Below are 18,730 nucleotides of genomic sequence, written 5' to 3' on the forward strand. Positions count from 1 at the left end.
GAAAAAGTCCTGATTAACCCCTTCATGCCAAACTGGAGATGACTGGCATCAAGGCCAAAGCTTCAGACCTAGGGAGTTACAGAGAACTTACCCCTCCATTACCCCATTCAAGGAGGACAAGTATTATTCTCCCCATTTTCCAAATGGGGAAACTGAGGCCCAGAGAGAGGCTAACTGCCCCGCAGGCAGACCAGAGAGATGGGCAGAGGAGCCTGGGGAAAGAAGCTACCCCTCAATCTGTCCTCCCCCTTCCCCTACTTACCAGCAGGCACCCACTTCATCTCCACATAGAGGGTGCAGACAAAAGGGTAGGGCTCGAGGAGGGCCGCCCCGTGCTTGAATCTCAGGTGGGACACCCGTTCCCATTTGCTCTTATCTGCCAGCCGGGGCTAAGGAGCGCCAGGACGTTTGAGAGAGGACCGCAGGCTCCTTGGGGGTGGGATTCCGGCTCCCCACTCCCTGCCCTCCCATGTGGACCAGACTTTGGCAGTCCCCCTTAAGCCTAGGCAAGGCAGACGGAAGCCCATTCCCACCCTTCCACCCACAGAATCTGGGGGGTCGGGAGGGATTTCAGGGGACCAAGCCAGACCCTCCTCAGTGAGAATCTCCAAGCGGCCCATTGGCCTCCACTTGGGTACTTCTGGTCCATAAGCAAGTTCACAGACATGACGTTATCCACGTCTTTCATGAATTATGGTGCCCAGAATACCCCATGATGCTCTGGGTCAGTTCTGACCAGTTTGGGCCCCCCTGCTAAGCTCCTCTCCTCTCCTTGACCTTCCCTACCCACTTCTTTCTCCCCCAGTCCTGGACACTTTGCCCCCTAAGACAACCCCAAGATGCCATCGGCTTCCTTCCCCACCATATTCTCTATAGACTCAAGTTGACCTAGAACCCAACACTGCTGGAAGAAAAGATACAAGGAAATATGACGAAATGGTCAGTGGTAAATGGCTGCAGATTGTCCAGGTTCCCCAAGACGGCCCGAATGGAGTCCTAAAAATGGGGGGAAAAACTTGCTTTAACATTTGTAACGTGGCTCAGCCCACCTGTGCCCCCATCACCATATTCTGGGCCGTTTCTTCTCTCGCTTTAGGTTGGGAGAGATATGCCACGGAAGCCCGTCCTCCAGGGATGCTTGCTGGGCAGAGTGGGGGAGGGAGGCCCTCTTTTTAGGGCAGGTGGCTGTGCTGTATGTGACATCCACAAGGTATCTAATGGGCACCAAGGCTGACAGCGAGACCCTGACCCTCCTGGGGGAGGCTGGACTCTCCAGGGATGCGACAGAAAGCACGGGCTCTGAGAACTGGGGGCCCGGCAGCAGTGAGTGTTTCTAATTAAGGGCAAGATGTGGCTGCCCGGCCTGGGTATTTACAGTTGTGCTTCCTGGACTGTCAGGCCCCAGGCAGGGGCAGAGCCAGGGCAGTGGGCCAGAACCCCGGGAGGCTCCATCCTTCCGGAGGCAGAAAGCTCTGCCTGCCAGTCACCCGACGTCGGGCAGAAACAAAAGGTCTTGCGGCATCAGCATCGAAGATGCTGACATTTCAGCTAGCGGGAGTGAGAAAGGTCAGAGCTTTAAATGCATTAAAAAACCCAGGAAAACAGGAAATGTGCACATCCGCTGCCCTTCTGCATGGAGCAAGCTACACAGGCAGGCCGGCCCAACCAGGGGCTGTCAAGACTCCCCAAGCCCCAGGAGCAATCATCCCTTCAGCACAAAGGAGCCCCTTTCCTGAGAGACGTTTGCTTCTTGCAATCCCTACCTCCAGCTCCTGGCTGACAATCTTCTTATCCTCTATTTCTTCCCCTCTGGAAGGCAAACAAACAAGTGAGTCATGATGGAAGAGAGAGACTTCCTCTCCAAGCAGAGCCTGGCTTTAGCTGAGGAAGGTGCAGCACAAATCAGAAAAATGATAGAGCAACAAGTTAAAAGATGGCAAAAGGGAATCGTTGATATTGGATGGGTCACAGGGAGAAAGAAGCACTCCTACACTCTCGGTGGACCGGTACATGGGAACAATTCCGGGAGGGGGAAACTGGAGTCATGTGAGAAAAACATGAGTTCCCATATGAGGTGTTCCAAAAGTGTTAGTGCAATTTAAAGTTTTTGAAGTTATAAATCAAGTGAATATTTAAAGCTAAGAACTAAGAAATTAAGACAGAAATTTTCTCTCATGTTCTTGGAGGGTTCAGAGAAACATTGGACGTTTCATCTGCACAGATGCAGATGGCAAGGGTTCGGCATTCACTGAATTCTTGCTCAGCTTGGTCCTTGACCTCTCTCTGGGAAAGTGCAAGGAACCTGTGCCTCATTTGTTTGTTTGTTTGTTTGCCCAGTTATTATTTTTTTTTCTAAATCCCTAAATCCAATATTCTTTTTTGTTTGTTTGTTTGTTTTGTTTTTCACACTCATTGCTTTGGAAGAGAAAATTGGGAGAGAAAAATCAGAGCAAAAGGAAAAAACTATGAGAGAGATTAAAAAAAAACAAAAGTGAACTTAAGAGTATGTTGATTCACATCCAGTCTCCTTAATTCTTTTTTCTGGGTGCAGATGGCATTTTCTGTCCAAATTGCTCTGGATCACAACCCTGGGAAGAACCGAGGCTTTTATAATTGATCATCGCCTGCACCTCATTTGTAATGGACACTCCAATAACCGAGGGGGGCCGTGCCTTCCCGGGGCTTCTCCCCTGGATCCCTAGGCTTGGCACTGGGCCTGCTACATATTAAGTTCCGTGTTTTCTATAGACTCCTTTTTATTCTTTTGTTCGGCACAAAAGGGTCTGGGTCAAAACCTTTTCTCCGGCATAATCTGGCGTTGGGCTAGTGACCTTCTGTGAGTCAGGAGCCGGGAAGACGCAGCAGGAACGTGGCTCCCACATTCAGGGAGATGACACTTACATAGCTGACTATGAGGACTTTTTGAAGGCAGGTGCTGCCCTTTGCCTCTTTTTGTTTCCCTGGCACAATGCCCGGCACATAAATGTTCACTGACTCAGTGACTCAGGTTCCATCCTGGTAAGAACAGTTTCTGGGTGAATCGGTCAAGAGCCGGGCCCCCTCCCCCTCCCGGCTCCTCTGCTCCGAACCATCCGAGCCATTGCTGCAAAGGCAAGATTCGGAGCTGCTTCTAACGGGAATTGCTTTTGGGATGAGAGGCTGGCCAGAGGATGACAACTCAAATCGCGGGATTCTGTGACTCCAAGTTTGTCCCCAAGAAACCTCCCTAGGGCGCGGCTAAATGGCTCAGTGACAGAGCACCGGCCAGAAGTTTAAATCTGACCTGAGACTTGCCAGAGCCCAATTGCTTAAAAAAGCAAAGAGAGAGATCTCCCCATGGATCCCCACACGGCTGCCCTCGCTGGGTGCTGGGCCGAGGCAGAGAGGGATGGACCGGAGCGGGCGGCCTGAGCCCGGGGCCCCCCAGTTACCTGATACTGCTGCCGTATCTGATCTTGAACTTGTACACGCTGCTGCCGGCATGAAAGAACCTGGTCTCAGGCAGTGGGTACGTGAAGGCTTTCAGACTCATTGCTTCAGGGAGCAGCTGAGGGAACCAAAGGAACATTCAGCATGAGAGGAGCGCCAAAGCCAGGGCCGGGGCTCGGACTCTCGGTGTCAGGGGAACCAGGGGTGCCCAGGAGAAAGCCCATCCTCCAGAAAGGCAAGCTGAGCCCCCCGGGGGCCTTCTCGGTAAGGTCACCCAGCTGGTCCGGGGCCCAAGAGCAGAACCGGGCATTCTCACTGGACAGGAAACTGGCAGCTGGGCCTCTCTGGGTCTCCAGTCTTACCTGTACAGTGGGACCTGTGGGGCGGGATGGGCAGAGAAACACCTTGGGTCAGACCCACTCCAGACACCACATTCTGGGTGACCCGGGCAAGCAGCATCAACTTCCACAGCAATAAATGGGCCCGTGCCTACTATATCTCTATCTCGGGGTTGGGGGAGTTCTGAGGAGGTCGTTTGGCAGGGGCAGAAATGTCAGGGTAATGATCTCTGCCACCCGCTCGGGCCCTGGCATCCAGGGTATTCGGCCTGGCCCCAGTATGGTGTGGTCCCAAGTGGGCAGGGCTGTCTGCGGGCATGGCATGGCCGTCTGCATCCTCTGAGAGGCTGATACCCCTGGGATGGGAGGATGTGGGGGTGGAGGCTTCGGCCTGGGAGGCCTGAAAGGGCTCGGCCAGGCCTAATTGCTGGTAATTGTTGGCTGCCAGTCTCAGACAGCCCAGCGCTCGTGCTCATGGCTCCATCTGAGATGGAGATGAGGGCTCTGCACAGACTCCATGTGGCCTCCAGGACCCCCCGAGCCCAGGGCCAGCTCAGGCCAAGCAGGGAGGCCCCTTAGGTGCCCAGGCATTCCTGCCAGGAGAGCTGGCACAGATGGCTGCGAGGGCCCAGAAGGGGAGAGGACTCCTTAGGGCTGGAACCCGAGCTTGGGCCAATGACAGGCGCTATCCTGCCAGAGAACCTGGAACATGGCCGGGCTCGGAGCTTGGGAAATGGTCCTGGTGATGATGGTGACCAAGTCGGGGGGGAGGGAGAGGAGGAGGAGGAAGGAAAAGGATCTTGCATCCAGAGCTGGAAGCACACCTCTCTGCCAGGCCCTGGGTGCTGCTGGGAGTCTGGAGGGTGCCTGGCTGCGTCCTGAGACCCTGGGAGCGCCTCCATCTGTGAAATGGGCAGGAATGGGGAAGAACCTGGACTCCACTCTGGAGAGTCCTGGGGGAGGGCCTCAGTCACCCAGCTGTACAATGGGCCCAGAATTCTCCTCCCAGCCCTGGTTCACCTTTGCTTCCCCTCCTCCACAGAGGTGATGGTGAGCTGGGGCTGGGGGGGGGGGTTATCTCAAGTGGTCTCACCCCCTCCTGTTCCTACCTGCCAGAGGGCCCAGCTCCAGGAGCAGCAGTTGGGGTCAGGCCTAGCTCAGGCCTTGGAGCCACTGCCACCAAACAGTGACACCTAGAGGCCAGAAGGGGGCAGGCAGGGGCCTGGTACCGCCCTTCCCCAGGAGCCCTCCTTCTACCTGGGTTCCAGGTGCAGCTGGCACCCAGCCCTCAGCTTTACACAGGGGGAAACTGAGGCTCCAGCTGGCCCTGGGCATCCTCGGCTGCGCATTTGTAGGTTTGCCAAGCAGCCCCCTTCCCTTAACCGGGAGTGGAGCATGATTTATACCCATTTTAGGGCTAAGAAAGCCTAGGCCCAGGCAGGTCACCTGGCCAAGATAAACCCAGGACTTCCTGATTCCTGACCCGGGCAAGTCCCCGTTCCTTCTGGGCCCGGCTTTACTGTTGTTGTCATTGTTATAATCGTCATTGTGGTTAATTACAAATACTGAATTAAATATTAACTCAAATACTGCATAAATATTGAATCAAAATCAATTAAATTTTAGAATAAATCAAAAATATAAATTATGGATACATTATAATGCAAGAGTAATTATTATTATTAATTGCTCCCATAGACACAGCACTTCAAGGTTAACAAAATACATTTGTTGCAGCAATTTCAGGTGAGAGACATCTCTGTTCCTCAGTTTCCCCCGCCCACAATAGAAAGCAGTCCGCCTGGCCGGCCCCTTGTCCCCATTCCAGCTGTGGAGGGCCCGGGAGGCCCCTGGGCCCCAGGGGGGAGTCCCAGCCCTGCCAGGCCCTTTCTGGCTAGTCGTAGAAACCTTAGTGAGACAGTGGAATCCCCTCTGGTCACCAGGCCTGCTCCTCTAGGGGGGACAGTGACCCCCCTGGCCACCAGAGCCCCCTTAGGGCGCAGGCTTCCAGAGTCCAGGGGATTTACTCCCTTTCACATCCAGATCCCTGTGACGGGGACCTAGGAAGGAGCACTTACTCAGTTTCTGTAAGGGGCACATCCCTTCCCGTGACTCACTGGCACTCCACCACAATCCCAAGGCCACGTTTAAAGGGAAGGTGGGGATCATTCACTAGAGTTTATGGGAGAGCCCAGCTGATGTGCCCGGGTGGAAGGGAATCATGTCTGCAGAGACTCTTCCTTTATGAAGATTATTTTATATATAAACTTTATTAAAAACAGGCAGCTGGGTAGTGCAGTGGTTAGAGTACTAGGCCTGACATCAAGGGGCCCTGAGTTCACTTCCTATCGATTTGACACTTAACCTTACTTGCCTCAGTTTCCTCATCTGTAAAACGGCAAACGACTCCAGATATCTCTGCCAAAAAAAACCCAAATGGAGTCATGGAGAGTAGGAGACGACTAAATTGATTTTTTAAAAACAAAGCAATATAATACGAACTGTACTTTTAGTACATTTACTGCAGCTTGTCATTTGCCAGTAGAAAAGTATTTTATATCCTAATCAGTTGGGCAATTTCATCAAGTGATTATACGGCTGAAGATAAAAATGAATTTCCATCTTTTAGCAAGAGAGTAAACTTCTCCCTGCATTTTTTAAATCGTATTTTTGTAAGTTGGAGTTTTGACTTCTTGCTTGGTTGCTTTATTTTCTCATTTCCCCCCTTTTTAATATGATCTTTCTTGTGCAGCATGATCAATGTGGATATATGTACAGAACAATTACTCATTTAACAAATATTGGAAAAAGAAGAAAAAAAAACAAATATGGATTACTTGCTATCTAGGAGAGAACGAAGGAGGGAAGGGATGGAGGAAAAAATTTGGAGCATAAGGTTTAATGTTGAAAACTAGCTTCTCATGTATTTTGAAAATGAAAAATTATTATTATGGGGAAAAAAAAAAGAACACAAAAAGAAACTCAAAGCAGAAGCAGATTTAAGTCTATTTGGTACGACGGAGTCAGAAATTTCAAACCCTTTCCCAAATTTTAAAAGCCTAACATTTAAATTGTTTAGACACGAATGTATTATGTTACATTAAACATCATCCAAATTGTAACTTATTTAATTTAAAATGTTTTTATGTCCAACAAAATGTGCAAAAAAAGGAAATTTAATATGAAACCTTACAGATAATAGTCAGCATAAAAGGTCTTGCTGGATTCCTTCTTTTAATTCTTACAAAATATCCCATATAAAGTATTTGTAATTATTTTATGAAGAGGTTTGTAATTTGATTTTTAGAGCTTTCATAAGTGCAACTGGAATACAATTTTATATTTTATAATTACAAAATGTTCTTTTTAATTTGGAGCTTTGAGCAAAAGTTATTTAAGTGCTTAAAGACTAAATCTAAAGGAACATTATGAGTAGTATATTCAATTACCTTAGTGGTCCATGGCCCAGTTGGTATTGTTGTGAAAAGGGATTTGAGGAGCAAAAAGTTACCTTAGTGTGCCCGCACACAGTAAGTGCTTAATAAATGCTTCTTGATTAACTATCCAGTTTTCAGTTTTCTTCTTCTCAAGCATTCTCTGGCAGTAACTGGTGAGGAGAAAAGGTGCTACATGCTACCTCCACTCCCAGGCCTTCACCCTGGGGGTCTTGGCTAGCTGTAATTGGTGGAGGAGGGCCAGTATCATTTTATGATTGACTGACAGCTTTCTCCCATAAAGACAGTAAAGGCTGTTGTCCTGGCCTTGGCCGGACCCTGTAACACATTCCCAGAGTCCCAGGGCCCATCCTGGGATGGGCCATTAGCTCCATAAAACAAAGATGGATGGCATCATTAAATTTGTTCTTGTCCTAGAGCTCAGGTTTAACTCTGTAGCCACTTGATCCATCATCCTGGCTCTGAGCTTTATCTGGGCTAAGTGAAGGGGGAATGGATCCTCTGGACTTCCTGTTTACTCCTTCCTACACCGGGGGACCCGAGGCCATTCCTGATGTGTGGAGGCAGGCAAAGGTCTGCCAATGACCAGTGTCCTTTTCAGGACCGGCTGGGGGACGCTGGGAGAGTCTTTAAATCTCTTTTAAAAGCATAAATTCTGAAAAAATTTTCATTTAAATGTTTTTAAAGAAAAGAGTATACATTTGAAAAGAAAATTTTAAAAAGAAGAAAAGGTTCTAGACAAGGTGACGCTGACCAGCAGCAGATGGACTTTCCTCTTGTTCAAATGATGCCTCTCAATGCTTTCGAGAGCCTGCAAAGCGTCCACCTCTGGCTTGACTTCCTTTTTTCTTCTCATTTTATTTATGGTGAGAAATCACTTTGATGAAACTCCCTCCACTGGTCTCTGGACCAGGCTAGAGTAGCGGCAGCTCGGTTAACGTTGCCAGCCTAAAAACTATTTCCTGACACCCTTCGCCTCCTCTCCCAATACTCTAGGGGTCTTGCTAGAGGAGACGCCATTTTATTTTTTCATTCTTTCCTTCTTTCATGGGTTTCCATGGCCAAAGAATCTCTCTCTCTCTCTTTTTTTTCTTTGGTCAATTTATTTAGTTTTAAAACCCATTGCTTTTATGAATCATGTTGGGAGAGAAAAACCAGAGCAAAAGGGGGAAAAAAAAAAGCAGAAAAAAGAAGTGAACCAAGGATCATCACCGTGACCCGGTGGACAGAAGAGTGGACTGTCCACTTCTCCACTGAGGGCAGACTCAGCTCCTCATTGGTTCTGGGATCAAATCCCGACTCCTCACCTAGCTTCCAGAGCCCTTTCCCACGCAGCCCAAGTTATTGTCCCTCCGGCCTTCCTGTCCTGCTCCAGATCCTCTGGGGGGACTCCCCGCTGCGGGGAGGATTTTAGTTAAAGCTCCCTGAGGGCAGGGGCTGTAGCCCAGTGCCCGGACAGAACAGGCACTTAACCCTAGGAGGACCGGCCCCAGAGATCCAGAAGGATCCATCTCCAACACGGGCTGGGTGATCATGGACAAACTACTGAGAACTTTGGTCTCCTCTTCTGGAAAATGGAGATAGTGACACAAACCGAAAGTTTCTGATGGAATCTTGCAAACCCTCATGGGCAGAAGGATGAGCAGAGACTAGTTTGAACTCAGGGCCTCTTTCTGGAAAATCCAGCTCCCTCTCCACCGTACCCTGCTGCGGCCTCCCCGGGTGTTCCGAGGGAGAGCTCAAGATCCAGGCCCCAGCCCAAGCTGGGGAGGGGGCGCTTCGGGCGGCTGGGAGCGGCCCGCCCCTCGCCTTGTCCCAGATTCTCCCCAGTCACCCCATTCAAGGAAAGGGAGCGGGACTTTACAAAAGGAAGGGCCTTTGTCAAACCAGGTGTCCTGATTTTTGTATTTGGAAAACTAGGGCACGGACCGCTTCAAACAGGGAGTGGCTGAGGTTCAGGGGCTCCCGGGGATCAGGTCTGTCCTTCAATCAATCCATTGTGCTCGTGTGAATCTCTAAAAAGTCACCGTGAATCTACACATGTGAAAGTACTCGGACCTGGGGGGCAACGGAGGGAGGAAAGGGAGCAGGGAGCCATGCGTAGGTGTGTGGGCAGCTGGGTGACCCAGTAAATGCGGTGCCAGGCCTGAAGACAAATTAAGGGCTCCAGGCCTCCGGCCACTGCCCTGGATGAGACCTTCCTCAGGCGGGGTGGGCAGAGAAACTGATAAAAATTAATTTGGAAGAAGGCTGCTCCCTCCCTCTCCAGGTAATCAGGCCTAAGTCCCAGTTCTCTCCAGCCAAGGCTGTTTCCCCCCAGGACAATCTCCGGGCCAGCCCTCGCCTCGGGGTCTTTCCCCTTCCCTTCCCCCAGCCCGTTCTCCCCCTTCTGGCTCTTTTAGGGCACGAGCCCCTTTCTCGGTGCCCCTGAGGGGGGGGGAGGGGAAGGGGGGCTCCTTTCTCCTGGGAAATCCTGAGTTCCTCTGGGGACCCGGCCTCCCAGGCTCTCCCACTGCATTTCTCCCCTCCCCCAGTCGGTGTACCCCTTCATTTTGTCGTGACCCCTCCCCTAAAAAAACCCACCTTTTGCCTGAGAGAATGCCCACTGTGACTCCTTCCCATGCCCGAACCCCAACTTTGGGCCCCAACCCCATAACCCGTCACCTGAAACAGGGGAGCTAGGCCGGGGCTTTTCACTTTCCTACTCTGTAAAACGGGCCGATAATACGGCCGATCCTTCTGGCCTCGCAGGGCTCTGGAGAGGGCTCTCCCTGCTGGGCCCCGCTCCTGAGGGTCCCCAGTGGGGCACAGTCATGGTCTGGATCCTCGCTCCCCGTCTGCGGGGGAGGGGGGGAGGGGACTGCTTGTCCAGAGCAGCAGCAGAGCCGTGGAGCGCGGAGGGAGCGCGGAGGGAGCGCGGCCCAAGCCTTGCCCAGCTCCACATCCTGGGAGGCCGGGAAAGGCAGCAGAGGCCCGGGTGCTCCCGGGAGAGGCTGCGGCGCTTCCCCAAGTCCCGGGGGCCTCCTGCTCCGCAGCCTCACTTCCTGCTTCCCCTGGGCCTCCCCTGGGCTGCCGCCGGCGCAAGGCGGCTCAGGGCCGGGGCCCACCGTCTGCCGGGAGGCCCCTGACTCCCCAACATCCGGGCGCCTGCGGTCCCACCTCCAGCCCGGGGCTCCAGCCCCGCTCCTTTAGGCCGCTGCCTCCGGCCAGCGGCAGAACGAGGCCCAGAGGCGTGGGCCAAGTACAAAGGCCACTGTGCCCATCTTACAGGGGAGGAAACTGAGGCGGAGAAGCAACGTGACTCCCGGCTCAACCTAACTGTGGCGCTTGTAACCCAGCCCCTGGGGGGAGGGGGGCGGGGGCCTGAGGGATTCGGGGTCAGACAGCAAGCCGGCGCACCTGGGGCACACGGGGGTTACTGACTTCCATTAAATCTCGCCAAGCCCCTCGCCCCCAGGGCGGGCCCTGCCCTCAACAAGCTCGCAGATGAGCCTCTGAAGCCGCCCCCCCGGAAGTCCCGGGCGCCCCCCAAAGGGGAAGGAAGCACTGCAGGGAGTCACCTTTGGTGAGGAGGACGCCCCAGGGCCCGAGAGTGGCGCAGAAAGCCCGAAGCCGTCCCTGTTATTATTGTGAAGACAACCGGCCTCCACCCCGACATCCCGGGGCCTTGGTCTGCAAAGTGAGGGCGACTCCCTTACGGCCAATCAGAACATCAGGAAAGTGAGGGAGACTCCTTTCGACCAATCCGAATATCAGGAAAGTGAGGGAAACTCCTTTCGACCAATCAAAACGTCAGGAAAGTGAGGGCGCCTCCCTTACAGCCAATCAGAACGTCAGGAAAGTGAGGGGAGACTTCTTTCGACCAATCAAAATGTCATAAAAGTGAGGGAGACTCCCTTATGGCCAATCAAAACATCAGGAAAGTGAGGGAGACTCCTTATGGCCAATCAGAACGTCAGGAAAGTGAAGGTGCTTCTCTTATGGCCAATATGGCCAATCAGAGTGTTTAAAAGTGAGGGCGCTTCCCTTTAGGCCAATTACAGGATTTTCTATGAAAATGGAGCCTTGAGACTGGCCTTCCTGAAATCTGCTTTTCCGGCTCATTCCCTCCCCCAAGCAGCTCTTGGCTTGGAGTCAGGCCAGAGCTGGCCCAGCCGCCCCCACAAACATAAGGTAAGTGACTCGGCCAGGGTGGCCCAGCCAGGCTCATGGGGCGGGAGCTGAACCGGCCCCAGGCCCAGGACCCCCCCCAGCCCTGTCTTGCGGTTACAGATAAGAGCTGCAGGATGAGCTAAGGGAATGACGGGGCCCCCACCTTTGTCCGCTTTGTTCTTGGGGGGAGAACGGAGGCCGCGGCAATAGGAGGCCGGAGGGAGGCCGGCCTCCTAGCCGTGGGGGCTGTCCCGAGCGGTAGGGAGCTCCGTCCCTGGGACTCCGGGGGGCTCCTCACTCTGGTCCCGTTGGCCGGGCCGCCCCCTCGGCTGCTTTCTCCGGGCGCGGGTCCCTCCTCCCACAACCTCCCAAGGCAGCGCTCCTCCTCCCCCGTGGCCCGTCAGTGGAAGGGGAGGCAGGCCTGCACCCCCCAGCCCCCTGCAGTGCCCCCCGGGACCCCCACAGCCTGAAGGTTTCAGCCCTGCCGGAAGAAGAGGCCGAACCAAGCGGGGAAGCTTCTGTTTATTTTCTGTGACGCCCCCCAGACTCCCAGCGGGGGACCCGACACCGCCCACCTGCGGATGTGCCCGCTTCGGAGGTCTGGCCCGGCTGGCAGCTGCGGCTCTGGGCCCTCGGTGTTGGGAGGCTGGCCGGGCGCTGGCGTGGGGGGCGGCCGCGTGGGCACACGCGTGTCCTCCTCCCCCACTTCTTCCCCCGCGGCCCGGGAACCAAGCACGCCGCGCTCCGCTTGGCATCTGGAGCCCTTCCTGTCTCTCGCTCCGGGGACGCGGCCTCCAGCTGCCCCGGCCCCCGCCCCGGCATCCTCCCCGGGCCCCGGGCTTCCCCAGGCCCTGTCAGTTCCGGGGCCTCCCCCGAGACATCCGGCCGGCACGGGGCTGCTCGTGTGCTGGAGCCCCAGAGGCACGCTTTCTGTCCCGGCCCGGCCGTCCTCAGCGCCTGGACTGGCCTGGAAAGGCCGGGAGGAGGCAGAGAGCCCGCAGCCTCCGCCCCGCTTCCCGCCTCCTTTCCCCCTTGTCCGGGCTCGGGGCAGTGAGACTCAGAGAACCTCGGGAAGGAGTTATGAAGGCCGGACCACAGCCAGCTGCTGGAGAAACCGAGGCGCAGAAAGGGGTCGCAGCGGGGGGCAGGAATGAGGGTTCTTTGGCTGACTCCGGCAGGCCCCGGGATGTCTCAGAGACAGGCCCGAGCGCTTGGGGGCGGCCGCAAGCGTGGGACACGCAGCCCGCCAGCGGAGTCCGTGCTCCTCGGCCTTCGAGGGGGAGCGCCCGCGGGAATCCGCTGCCGGGCCAAGGAGGGGGCGGCCGGGCAGGGTCACGGGCCTCGTGTCCCGGGGTGGGCCGGCCGGGCCCCCAGAGAGGGAGCTGAGCACCCCGGCCCTCCCCAGGCTCGGCAGCTTGTTCTCCGGGTCAGGGTTCTGCTGATGGAGGAGCCGGGACAGGAAAGGGGGGCTGCGTGATGCAGCCTCCGGCCCAGGGTCAGGGAGGGAGGGTGGAGCTTCAGAGGGACGTGGAGTCCGGCAGGGGCGGTGGGAGGCCCTCGGTGGGGGTAGTGGAGACTCTTCATGCGTTTGTTCTTCTCATGCCCTCTCTGAGGTTTCTGGGCAGCGGAGGAGCAGGCTGCCAGCTGGGGGAAGAGGGCCGAGACCAGAGGAAGAGGCCGGGAGGCTGGGAGGCCCATGGGCTTGGGTCAGGGCTGCCAGAGGTGGGAGAGGGGAGGAGAGGGAGCCATGGGAGAAGAAGCCGGGAGGAGGCGGGGCCTGCACTGCAGGGGCTGGAGGGGGCCCAGCAGAGGGGGAGGCAGGGGCCTGCGCAGGCGGGGGGCGCTGACCCATCGGGGGCGCCCGCTCAGGCGGGGTCTGGGCAGAGCCGGGAACCTCGGTCAGGAGGCAGACGCGCTGATGCTCCTCCAGGGTCCGGAGCCACCCTTTCACCTCGGCCTGCAGTGACCGGATCTCCTTCCGCAGGACTTGGTTGGCCTTCTCCAGCCACTCGTGTTCCTGGGGCCGGAAAGACACAAGGGAATGGCTCCGTCAGCCGGAGGGAGCCCCCGAGTCCGAGGCTGCTGGCGGTTCTGGGGGAGGGCGGGCATGCGCTGAGCCGCCGGCCCAGGCCTGAACTCGGAACTAGGCAGCAGGGGGGAGCAGGTCACCCGCTCCGGCCCACAATCCCTCTTCTCATCGCCCCTGGGGTCAGGCTGGCCAGAGCAGAGGGCCGCACTCCAGCAGCAGAAACCAAAGAACCAGAACCAGAACTTCATGGGGGAGACGCAAAACTCTGTGGGCTTTTAGGGGGTAACGGGAAAAGAGAAGGAAGAGGGTCCAAAACGGACGTACTAAAACCCAAAGGAGGGATTGTCTGTGGAGGAGAGTGAGCCAGGAGGGAGCACGGGGCAGGAGGGAGCACGGGGCAGGAGGGAGCACGGGGCAGGAGGGAGCACGGGGCAGGAGAGAGCACGGGGCAGGGGGGAGCACGGGGCAGGGGGGAGCACGGGGCAGGGAGGAGCACGGGGCAGGGGGGAGCACGGGGCAGGGGGGAGCACGGGGCAGGGGGGAACACGGGACGGGGGGAGCACGGGGCAGGAGGGAGCACGGGGCAGGGGGAAGCACGGGGCAGGGGGAAGCACGGGGCAGGGAGGAGCACGGGGCAGGGGGGAGCACGGGGCAGGGGGAAGCACGGGGCAGGGGGGAGCACGGGGCAGGGGGGAGCACGGGGCAGGGGGGAGCACGGGGCAGGGGGAAGCACGGGGCAGGGGGGAGCACGGGGCAGGGGGGAGCACGGGGCAGGGGGGAGCACGGGGCAGGGGGGAGCACGGGGCAGGGGGGAGCACGGGGCAGGGGGGAACAAGGGACAGGGGGGAGCACGGGGCAGGGGGGAGCACGGGGCAGGGGGGAGCACGGGGCAGGGGGGAGCACGGGGCAGGGGGAAGCACGGGGCAGGGAGGAGCACGGGGCAGGGGGGAGCACGGGGCAGGGGGGAGCACGGGGCAGGGGGGAGCACGGGGCAGGGGGGAACACGGGACGGGGGGAGCACGGGGCAGGGGGGAGCACGGGGCAGGGGGGAGCACGGGGCAGGGGGAAGCACGGGGCAGGGGGGAGCACGGGGCAGGGGGGAGCACGGGGCAGGGGGGAGCACGGGGCAGGGGGGAGCACGGGGCAGGGGGGAACAAGGGACAGGGGGGAGCACGGGGCAGGGGGGAGCACGGGGCAGGGGGGAGCACGGGGCAGGGGGGAGCACGGGGCAGGGGGAAGCACGGGGCAGGGAGGAGCACGGGGCAGGGGGGAGCACGGGGCAGGGGGGAGCACGGGGCAGGGGGGAGCACGGGGCAGGGGGGAGCACGGGGCAGGGGGGAGCACGGGGCAGGGGGGAGCACGGGGCAGGGGGGAACAAGGGACAGGGGGGAGCACGGGGCAGGGGGGAACACAGGGCAGGAGGGAGCACGGGGCAGGGGGCCACCTCCCTTCGCCAGAGCTGAAGCGTACATATTTATTGCTTTTCTGTCATGATCTGGGGGGGAGGACTCCTCCACCCCCCACCCCAAGTGGCTGTAAACAAAAGGCCTCTGCAAATGGACAAAATGGGGAGATTCTAGTTCAGTCCTTGCAGATCTTGGGGTGCTCCCTAAGTGCTGCTGTTGTCACTATCACAGCACCCCATCCTCCCGTCTTTGCCCCCAGCCGGGCCCTCCTTCCCTCCGCCCCCTTCGGCCCCTGCTTTGTTTGGTGGGATCCCAGGGAGTCCTCCCCCTTCCCCCTGCCCCCCCCCTCCCCGTGCTCCTGATTCTGTTCTCTGCAGCCAGGGGAGCGAGTCCCTCCTCAGACAGCACTAGGATGTTCCCTTCTGAGTCCCCATTGGGTGGGAGCTGTTTACCCAGCAAATAGTAGGTGCCAAATAAGTGCTGCTTGGCTGATACTCCCAGCTAAATACTGCCAGCTTCCCCTCTGCCCCAATCTCCAGCCCCCAGCGGCCTGGTCCCCCTGGTCCTAGCCTGCAGCTTAGAGCGCCAGTCCCAGGCGGAGCTGAGCGGGGGCTGGGCTGCTTCTCCAGAGCCCCAGGGCCTCCCGAACTCAGGGCGTTAGCCTTGTGGGACCTGCCTCATGTGCTGCAGAACGGATCCAGGGAGAAACGGCCTCAGAAAAGGACCCAGATTCTGGGCCCCAAACTGAGGCCTCCTGGGAACCAATGCAGACTTGTGTGCTTGAAGCTATGGACACTGAGACCCGGGATGGACCGCTTTGTAAAGTAGTGAGTTCCCCATTGCCTGAGGGATCCAAGTGAAGGCTGGGGTGTTGTGGAGGGGCTTCCTGCTCAGCTAGGGGCTGGACCCGTGCCCCCTGAGGTCCCTCCCAGCTCGAGGAGGCTGGGGTTCGGGGAAGGGAAGAGGGGGTGAGAAGGCCCAGGACAGAGTCCTGGGTGCGAGGATTCCCAGACCTGGTGCAGCCCATCGGCCTTCTCGGTGTGCTTGTGCCGGCTGCGCTGAGCTGCCACCCGGTTCCTCTCTCGCCGCTTCAGCTGTCTGTCCGCCTCCCTGGGATCCTGGAGGCGAGAAGGCCTTGCTGTAGCACAGGGCTGGGTTTCTGCCAGGGATGAGCTGCCTCCCGTGCCCCAGGATGCCCCTCAGGAAGCCAATTCCTCCAGGAAGCCCGCCCTGACTGGAGCGTCGTGGGCAGGTTGGCGCTCTCCCCAGGGGGCTGCCATGCCCAGTTACCAACATGACTCAAACGCTGGACGATGGGCTGCTGGGCACCAGCTGCTGCCACCCATGCGCGGGGCAGGGTCCTTCTGGGCCCTCCTTTCCGGCTTGTTTGGACCTTGCTTGTAGCCAGTGGTTCACACTGCGCCCCCCAGCATCCCCCACAAGAACAGGGTTCTTTGTATGAACTTAAACCACTGACTGACCTAGGGCCTCAGTTCCCCATGTGTCAAACAGGAGAGCCTGGAGTAAGTGAGCCCCAAGCTCCTTCCCGGCTGTATCAGGCAGGTTGGGGGGCACAGCCGGACACTGCCTCCCCCTCCCCCTCTCTGCATCTGTCCTATTTGGGGAGGCTAATTCAGGGAAGACTTTTCTAACACTGAATTTTGCAAACCACTCACCCAGAACTATTATTAGCTCCATTTTACACGTGAGGAAACTGAGTCTGGGAGAAGGAGCCTTGCTCAGGGTCTCGGCATCAGCAAATATTGGGGGTGAGATCTGAACCCAAGTCTGGCACCGGACCAAGAGAAAAGACGGGGAGTGAGACAAAGCCAGGCTGGAGTCTTGGGTCCCGACCCGGCCGCCGCCTCTCTGGGCCCCACGCGGTGGCTCCCCCAGGGAGCCTTTGGACGGGCGAGGGCCCGGAGAATGCTGGCCCTCTGGGAGAGGAAAAGAGGAAGCCTCGCCGCTGCTTGAGGAACCAGCCGAAGAACACGGGGTTTAAAGAAAAGCAAAGTTCAGAGATGGGCCAGGAGCCGAGTGGGCGGACATTCGGCTTTCGAGATTCAGTGTCTTAGAAGAGCGCCCTTCTTATTGTACAGGAAGGGAAACTGAGGCACGGAGCAGGGCCGGCCAACTTGGACTCCACCATGTCTCTCTGCCCTTAAGCTGGAGAGAGAACTGTAGGGGTGTCTTTGGTCAGGTCCGTCCCCCCCCCCGCAAATGGAAGCCACCTCTCCGGGCACAGAGAACCGAGCCTGGTCTTGCGGATTCCCTCTTTTCCCAGACTCCCTTGCCCTTGCCCTGCTACTCACAGTGGCCAGCAGAAGGTTCGCTTCCTTGCAGGGGGGCACCCCGCCGCACAGGTGCATGGTCTGATTCCCGAGGGGAAGGCCAGGGGAATGACGGGGCGCTCCCTGCAGCCTCCAAGTCCCAGGCGGCTCCAGGAAGCGAACGTGGAAATCTCTGCTGACCACTCCGCCCCCAAGCCCAGTTTCAGTTTCTCTGAAATCCTGGGGCTGCTCAGAATCCCAGGCTGCGCCCACGTGGCTGGACTTTCCCAGGTTGACCAAGCTTCCAGGGAGGGCAGCAGTCTGCCAGAGAGGCCGGCCAAGGGCCGGGGGCGGGGACCTGGGAGCCTGGGGAGAGATGGGCAGGGCCCGGAGGGGAAATGCCTGCAGAGGCCTGTGGAGGAGAGACTTGGGGCTCCCGTCTCCGCCAGCTAAGTCAGAGCAAGGCCAGAAATGGCTTGGAGGCCGGAGAAATCCCATGAGCTCTCACCACTGCGAGCCGTGTGAACTTGACCAAATCATGGGACCTCCCTGCCTCAGTGTCCCCACCTGTACAAGGGTTGGATAACACAGTCCCTTGCTGGGCTAAATGAGTCAGATGGTACAGGGGAAAAAGTTGGACCGGAGGAGGGGAGCTGGTTCAAAGCCTACTTCCCAGGGCTTGCCAGCTGTGTGACCATCACAAGGCCAGCCTGTTTCCTGGTGAGCCCTGGCTATTTCTGTCTCCATTTCCGCTGGAATAATCACCCCAACATTTCCTCCCTTCCTCCCCGGCTTGCTCTCCCTGAGGCTCCTGGGGAACAGAACAGAGCAATATTGAGAGGCGGGACACAGCGGGGAGCCCCAGAGCCAGGGTCAAGTGCTGACATTCTCTGTGTGGCCCTCGGGCCTGGGCTTCCCTGGCTACAGAAATAAGGGGCTTGGAGGTGATGCTCTCTGGAGTCCCGGTCACCCCAAAGCCCAGATGTGAACGTTCCTCATGGAGGGGGGGCAGATTGGGCTCCCCTTGATAGAAATAAACATATTTGAATTCTGGATCTCCCCAGGAACGGAAAAGAAATCCAACTCTTGGGGAAGACAGCGCCGGCCTCCCCAGAGGCTGATGGAACAGCCTCCCTCTGAGACTCCCTGAGCATGATGTAACTGCCAGAAAGCAGCCCTGGCTCCTGGGTGTGGCCAAGCCTGAGGCTCAGTTTATCCCACTGGGATCTCAGGGAGCTATGAGCTCAGGGTCCTCTTTACTAGTCCCATGGGTGGGAGTCTAGAAGAAAGGAGTTCAGATGCAGCCTCAGATAACTTACTAGGTGACATCATCTGTAAAATGGGATTATAGCAGCCTGGGGACTTACCCCTGCCCGGCCCTCCTTGGCCAATCAAGGCTGCCCTCATGGAGCTGACCCTGAGAGGCAGACCTGAACGTGCTGCCTCTCCTGGTGTGACCACCCTGGGCCTCCATTTCCTGCTGAACTCCCCACTTGGGCCTCCCTGATTCCATAAACCAACTTTTTTCCTATAAGTGTATTTTGGTGCTTTTTATCTCCATAGCCCAGGCAGTGCCCTGGAGCCCTCCCTCCATGCTCCCCCTTATCAAGGGAAAACAGGCGAGGCAGCAGCAAGACAATTGCCCCACCTT

The 18,730-nt window shown here is 57.5% G+C and overlaps 2 protein-coding genes across 4 annotated transcripts in view; both read right to left on the bottom strand.

Annotated features, from left to right (window-relative positions):
* Positions 1-11,258, bottom strand: part of MAJIN (membrane anchored junction protein) — a 20,850-nt gene extending 9,592 nt beyond the window's left edge. The window contains exons 1-5 of one of the 3 annotated variants that reach the window (XM_074273528.1): positions 10,783-11,258; positions 3,432-3,547; positions 1,764-1,809; positions 921-996; positions 263-376 (exon numbers count right to left, since the gene is read on the bottom strand). In XM_074273528.1, the coding sequence (XP_074129629.1) occupies positions 263-376; positions 921-996; positions 1,764-1,809; positions 3,432-3,532 (337 nt within the window). In that variant the 5' untranslated portion in view covers positions 3,533-3,547; positions 10,783-11,258. Of the gene's footprint in view, positions 1-262; positions 377-920; positions 997-1,763; positions 1,810-3,431; positions 3,548-4,591; positions 4,782-4,876; positions 5,215-10,782 lie in introns of those variants that run through there. The other 2 variants (XM_074273529.1, XM_074273527.1) reach the window with 2 other exon arrangements.
* A 619-nt stretch (positions 11,259-11,877) lies between these two features.
* BATF2 (basic leucine zipper ATF-like transcription factor 2) lies at positions 11,878-17,605 on the bottom strand. The gene is made up of 3 exons (XM_074273526.1): positions 17,122-17,605; positions 15,823-15,927; positions 11,878-13,391 (listed from the first exon to the last, which is right to left on the bottom strand). Exons 1-3 carry the CDS (start codon positions 17,575-17,577, stop codon positions 12,972-12,974), a joined length of 981 nt encoding a protein of 326 aa, XP_074129627.1. The 5' UTR covers positions 17,578-17,605; the 3' UTR covers positions 11,878-12,971.
* Positions 17,606-18,730: the final 1,125 nt, after the last annotated feature.

Source organism: Sminthopsis crassicaudata, chromosome 6 (genome assembly GCF_048593235.1).
Source record: "Sminthopsis crassicaudata isolate SCR6 chromosome 6, ASM4859323v1, whole genome shotgun sequence".
Lineage (NCBI taxonomy): Eukaryota > Metazoa > Chordata > Mammalia > Dasyuromorphia > Dasyuridae > Sminthopsis > Sminthopsis crassicaudata.

Excerpts from the sequence above, each read along its gene's own strand:
- BATF2 (XM_074273526.1), bottom strand. The coding sequence starts at position 17,577 with ATGGGATTTCTCCGGCCTCCAAGCCATTTCTGGCCTTGCTCTGACTTA. Across the intron at positions 15,928-17,121 it reads CGAACCTTCTGCTGGCCACT|GATCCCAGGGAGGCGGACAG; the intron begins GTGAGTAGCAGG and ends TCTCGCCTCCAG. Across the intron at positions 13,392-15,822 it reads AGGCCGATGGGCTGCACCAG|GAACACGAGTGGCTGGAGAA; the intron begins GTCTGGGAATCC and ends TTCCGGCCCCAG.